This window comes from Miscanthus floridulus, chromosome 16 (assembly GCF_019320115.1).
Source record: "Miscanthus floridulus cultivar M001 chromosome 16, ASM1932011v1, whole genome shotgun sequence".
Lineage (NCBI taxonomy): Eukaryota > Viridiplantae > Streptophyta > Magnoliopsida > Poales > Poaceae > Miscanthus > Miscanthus floridulus.
This window is the reverse complement of record NC_089595.1, coordinates 76,686,603-76,692,644: the sequence shown is the minus strand read 5'-3', so window position 1 is coordinate 76,692,644 and position 6,042 is coordinate 76,686,603. Positions and strand designations below refer to the sequence as shown.

Genomic DNA, 6,042 nt, shown 5'->3' with positions numbered 1-6,042 from the left:
TTCAAAAGAGAGAAAATTATACTATTCAGGGTAGCAACTTTCAAGTCTGAAAACACACATGGACACTGGAGTCAAGGCTATATAGGCAGATCAAGTGAGAAGATAAGCGATGGTCAGACTAGGTTCAACTTATAGGTGGTGATTACACTTCAAAGGGAAGAATTGCCTGAGCAGTCCTTGGGAAGGGCAACATAGTTTGCTGGTGCCACAGCAGTCTTCACAGCTTCCTGCACCCTTCCAGAAGATGGCCTACACTTCCGTGACATAGGGGTAGAAACACGGCGGCCGGTCGGAGTTCCACCAATATTATTGACATTAGAGCTCCCAAGAGGCTTCCTTGCAGAAAGAGGACGGATAGGGCTTGGTTTCGTAACAAACTTGGCACCTTGCTCTGTACTTGGCAGTTTCTTCAATTCCTGAAAACAGTCGAAACATCATTGGACTTGAGATTTGCAGAAGGAATTGCAGTCACATGGCAGTATATTAATCAGAGGATAGTTAAAGTGGTTGAGTTTTGCAAGTATTGTATCATTTCCATCACACACACAAAAAAAAAAACCATAGCTATAAAGAAAACAGGCTAAGAAGGTAAACTAAAAAACATAACATGCTTGACATGACCAGGACTTTATGGAACAGAAGATATGCAAAATAAAAACCAACCCTTGATCGACGCTTTTCCTCTTCTTTTTGCTGTCTTGTACAGGTGTATTCTTCTAAACAATCCAACAGCCTCACCTGTACATGAGTATACCAAATTAAGTAAGCACAGATCTATTCACAGTTTCAACCTAACAAGCCTTTTTGTTTGACAAGAACAATGAGTAATTGAACTTGCCTTGTTAAACATAAATGGAATACCCTTCTCCTTTTCCCAAGCTTTAATTTTAGCAGTCAAGTTCTCCACAAGAGCTGTAAAATGAAATAAGACTTAAGATCAAGTTGAAAATTTACAGACTATACTAGTAGATGAATGAGCAGCAAGCAACAACAGCAAATAACTGAAAATAATGAAACTGCACTGTTAAAAACGGGCCTAAACTATAACGTAAATTTGACTTGAAATAGGGGAACATGTGAATCACTAATAGAGGTGTGTTAACACATGTTTCCAAAAGAGATCACTTAAATGAATTAGTCCTTTTCTTTTTGTGAGAATGGCATGGAGGTGGTGAATAGACAAGTCACAAGTCAAACACAACAAGTTGCTCAGACAACACAGATCACACACAAAAAAAAATTATAACTCATGGTAACCACTGCAGAAGAATCTTTTGTAAACTGGTTTTTCCTATTTTATACTCGTGTGCGTTGTTTTGTTATAAAATATAGGGCCTGTTCGTAGGTACGTGACTTTGGTGGTGCGGCCACAGCTTGCAACGCAGTCAGAAGAAGTTGAAGTGAACAGGCCCATAGTCAATACATAGTCTGAACTCTGAAACCTTAAGTTGCTGTATCTATTATCCAAACAACCCCAAATGATAATCATATAGGATACTGCAGCCTTCTGGAATGTTGTACGATAACTATTCAATATGTAGGGGGGGAGGGGGGTGGGGTATTTAAGCTCTTAGATATTTTTCAGTAGAAGTATGAACAAGTATACAGCTTACATGGAAGTTTGTTGACCAATGTCCTAGCTTTCTCCGCACGCTTGAGATTTATGTGAGCTCCTCGGCCAGCATTATAGCGGTTTTGATCCTGGAATGGAAATCGAGGTTGTAAATTAGGTGCGAGTATAGAACAGATATGGCACTGTAATATTGTTAGGCTTGATGTATAATGCATGAACTCTTTGAAAAAAGAGCAACTAAGGATCAATAAACAAATTATGTTACCCTCTCGTATTCATCAAGCCAGGTCTCCTCTTCAGATGCTGATGTCCACTTCTCCACCTTTTCTAGAATATCCTTTCTACTTAATGCATGTTCTTTTGCCTCCGCAATTCGAATATCCATTCTTGTCAGCAACTCTGAAAGATCTGCTCTACCTACAGATCAAAGTTTGTTTTTTTCTTGAATTACTGAATCAGCTACTAAATGGCTGTAGGAAACCATGGAGTAAACTGAGGAGTGAATTATCACATTAGTTCAAACATTTCAATATAGAACGGGGAAATCAAGGTAGAATTAAATCAAGCGACCAGAAATTCACATAACATCACAACAGGGTGCGGACGCGCGTGTAGCGCAGTGGCATAGCTCCGGTGGTGGGAGCTGGCCGGCCGGGGTTCGAACCCCGGTTCTGCACCGCTTGCTTCGTGTAAGCAAATAATTTCCAAGCGTCTGCCTCTCACGCGTGATGCCACAGTGGGATCGTGACGTGCCCGTCGCCTACGAAATCAGAGAATTTCGGTGATTTCAAGAAGGACGAGGTCTTTAGATCTGAGTGTAGCTATAGGTTTGTTTGTACACGGATGGTGTGTGTGGTGTGCGTGTGTTGAGTGGGCGTGCGCGTGTGTACGAACAGATGCTACAGCTGTACCCAGATGAGAGGCAAACAAAAAAAACATCACAACAGGGTAGAATTAAATTGGAAATGACCATCAACACAAAAAGCAAAATGTACTAGAAAATGCAGAATACAGCAAGAAGGATAATGTCTTCATCAGTGTTTTAAAGGCGTCGCCTGGGCGTCCAGGCGTACCCAGCTCGCCTTGGGAAACAGTGGCGCCTTGTCGCCTAGGCGTCCAGGCGTACCAAGCACTCGCCTGGACGCCTAGCTGCCTTTAAAACATGGGTCTTCATTCATTATAATGCTTTGTTTTCTTATCTCTTTTATTCCTTTGAACTACAGAGCAGAAATTAAACAGAATATATATTCCAATTGCAGAATCATGGTGGTGTGCACTAGACATAGGACCTTGAGCTTATACTGTGTACAAGTATGGACAATGATACATAATTAATTAGCACATTAACAGCAAAGAATGTTGACTGAGAAGACAAGCATCAAATCATAATGGAATTCCACAAAGCCAAGGGTAGATTATTGTTTGCATAGATGACAATAGCGGAATTTGACTGGACACCACAAGCTACATCAAGAAACCAGCTGGAGCATCAAGGGAACTTTGAATGAAACAAAAGCAAAATACAGGAAAGCACTTCAGTATGAAATGAAAGTACAACAAAGAAGCTAACCAGAATCAATGAGATCACTGAGGGTTCGCCGCTCTGTGTCACTATTAATATCCATGTGAACACTTCTAAAGATTTCCTCAAGATCAGTCATTTTCTTGAAGACTAGCTCTTTCATTTTGCTGGCTTTCAAATGAGTCAGTCTCTTAACCTCAGTCTCTACCTATATAAGAGGAGGGGAAGGATTCTGTATAAGAACTAGAATAAATTTGAAGTATTGACATCAACAAGATTCAAGGAGGGGGGGGGGGGGGGGGGGGGACAACACAATTACCTTCTCAATAAGCTTATGTGCAAGGCACCCTGGGGGCATCACTGTATTTGGTGAGACTTTAATAAGAGAAGTCACATGGTCAAAACTTCTTTGTTCATCAGTTGGTGTGTCCATGAGGTTCCATAACTCAATGAGTGTGCTGCCAAGATCTTGGAGCTGCAATAGAGTGTGAATTTCAATGATGCAGCACACCGAACACAACAGAAATATATAACCCAAACTATCAAAGTACATGAAGGATGATAACTAGAGAACCACAGGGAATAAATGTTTTGTACCGAAAACAAGTACTCACAAGGTTTAAGTCAAATAGGTAAAAAAATAACAATCGATAGCAAAAGCAATGTATTTTATAAATTTGTGAGGAATAAGCAAGCTAACCATACTATGGAAAAAAAAAAAAGGTATTACTCCTCCATCACTAGACACAGAATGGCAAGTGACCAACAAAACCAAGGGTTTGAAGGCAGTGGCGTCTAGACTTCAAGATTGTAAACACCGAGCCACTAAAATAGTTTTTTATTGAGCATTGAGTTGTTTTAATATTTTACTTGCATATTTTTTATATTTAAATAATGAAGGGTCAAAGTCTATGAATATTTAGTGCAGGGATGAGGAAAATGTAACATGACATATTTGGTGTTGGAAAATATATGGTTTTCTCACAAAACAGTAAAGTAACCTGACACTTTCCTAAGGCAAATTTCATCAAATTTTTTGTTCTTTAAGATCAAGTTCAATGGCTAGTGTGCTTGGCATCAGGAAAGAAAATGGGAAATACGTGAGAGTGAACGCATTTCAGTAATATATATGCTGATCTATGTTTCAATGAAATAACTAGCTTGAACAATATATGCACCTTCCGAAGCCTTTGTTTCTTTTCATGATTTAACGCGTGAACTTTTTCCAAGAGTCTATCAAGTGAATCGTTGCTAATGCTCATGGGCTTGCCTCTTCCCAGCTCAGCATAACTGGGATGAACATCCTTTAGTGCCTTTTTGAGATCAATAGACATAATGTTGCACATTTCCTGAATACTGTTAGTGTGGATGTCAATTTTTTGCAGCCTGCATTCCTGAAAAAAAAAATTTAAAACAATCAATATAAGAATGGCAACTAAGCAACCTGGGAAAGAAAATTTTAAAGCTCAATATGCGACCTTTTCTGTCTGAAGATCATTAAGTTGCTCCTTCAATTCCCCTAATCTCTTCAAGGATAGATCATTCTCATCTACCATAGGAGCAGCGGGATCCCCATGATCAATGGATCCTGAAATTTCTGCTTGTAATCGAACTATCTGTAACTGAATAGCCCTGAACTCATTTACTCTGTCATCCCTCCTGCGCCTCAAATCTTCCAGCACTGGCTCTATCTTAGCAATTTGTTCCATTAACGTGCCCCCGAGCTTCTCTGACTGAACAGATAAATTTTTTTCTCAGTGTCAGTTTGAAAACAGAAAGTCTACAACTACAACAACCACAGAAACTTTTAAAGCCTACCAGCTACAACAACTACACAAATTGAATGATGACAGAAAAACTTACCCTGGGAAAGGTTTCTCTCTCTCCAAGAGCAGAAAGGATCTTATCTATATCAGCTTCGCCAAAGGACAGCTCTTGAAGCAGGTCTGCCTTCTGCTTCCTAGTCTGATTCACTTTTTGCCTGTAAACATTGAGACAATCCTCCTCCAGTTGCAGTATCATCCTATCTCTTTCCATTTCACCCTGACCAATTTCTCCCCATAGTTCCTGATTCAAAATTGTGGCGTTTAGTACCGAATGCAAAGCCGAACTGGATGTAGAGAGAGACCCATCCAACGCGACACAGAAAGAGGCAAAGACATTCAGAATGCATTCCCCAGTAGGTACGGAAACACGGATGCAAACAAAAACAGAACAGCGAGACGATGAACGAATCATCATGATCGCAACGACAGATGACAAACCAGGCCAGAATTGGTGCCAAGAGAACCAGGAAACAGGGAATTTCCGGAGGGCGACAACTTTGTCCCCAAGATCCAAACATCATGGCACAAATTCAACTTCAACACCAAGAAATGCAATGGCCGTGCCCAGAATTCACTAATTCGGCCAAGAAGAATGGAAGGCAGACAAAATCGGCACTCAATTTCAACGCGTCCTTACAAAATCAAGAACGGGAACCACGAAAGCCCAAAAATTCGGAGCCCGATCCCCCAAATTATACGCCAAAGAACACCCATTTTTTCCTGCAGACCCAAACCCCCTACCCACCAAGAACCGCAGCAGCCAGAATCGCCGGCCAAGAACGTGACACCCAAGATCCAGTCGACATTGGCCAGAATCGCAGATCAAACAATGAAGGAAGCATTGGGTCGCAGGGTCGAACGAACCTGTAGTTCCTGTAGAAGGGAGCCGCAGGAGACGCGCCTCGGCGGCATGGGCGGGAGCGGCGGCGGAGGAGTCGCCATGAGGCGGCGTCTGAGGCGGACGCGATCTTGTGGGATCGGGTTGGGGAGTGGAGTGCGCGCTCCCTGGCTTCGGCTAGGGTTTATAGGGAAGGAGCCGAGGGGAGGGTTTGATTTAAAAGGGGGAGAGCGGGAGGGAAGAAGCGAAGCCGCCGGAGAGGAAGGGAGGAGGATGGAACTAT

The 6,042-nt window shown here is 41.8% G+C and overlaps 1 protein-coding gene across 1 annotated transcript; it reads right to left on the bottom strand.

The window, feature by feature from the left end:
* LOC136513303 (65-kDa microtubule-associated protein 5-like) lies at positions 1 to 6,042 on the bottom strand. The gene is made up of 11 exons (XM_066507290.1): positions 5,786 to 6,042; positions 4,959 to 5,162; positions 4,574 to 4,828; positions 4,274 to 4,489; positions 3,415 to 3,570; positions 3,144 to 3,303; positions 1,839 to 1,990; positions 1,614 to 1,701; positions 839 to 912; positions 664 to 738; positions 1 to 416 (listed from the first exon to the last, which is right to left on the bottom strand). Exons 1-11 carry the CDS (start codon positions 5,861 to 5,863, stop codon positions 150 to 152), a joined length of 1,725 nt encoding a protein of 574 aa, XP_066363387.1. The 5' UTR covers positions 5,864 to 6,042; the 3' UTR covers positions 1 to 149.

Coding starts and splice junctions, on each gene's coding strand:
- LOC136513303 (XM_066507290.1), bottom strand. CDS start 5,863: ATGGCGACTCCTCCGCCGCCGCTCCCGCCCATGCCGCCGAGGCGCGTC. Junction 4,490..4,573: donor ATGATCTTCAGACAGAAAAG/GTCGCATATTGA, acceptor TTTTTTTTTCAG/GAATGCAGGCTGCAAAAAAT. Junction 417..663: donor AGGAAAAGCGTCGATCAAGG/GTTGGTTTTTAT, acceptor GACTGTTTTCAG/GAATTGAAGAAACTGCCAAG.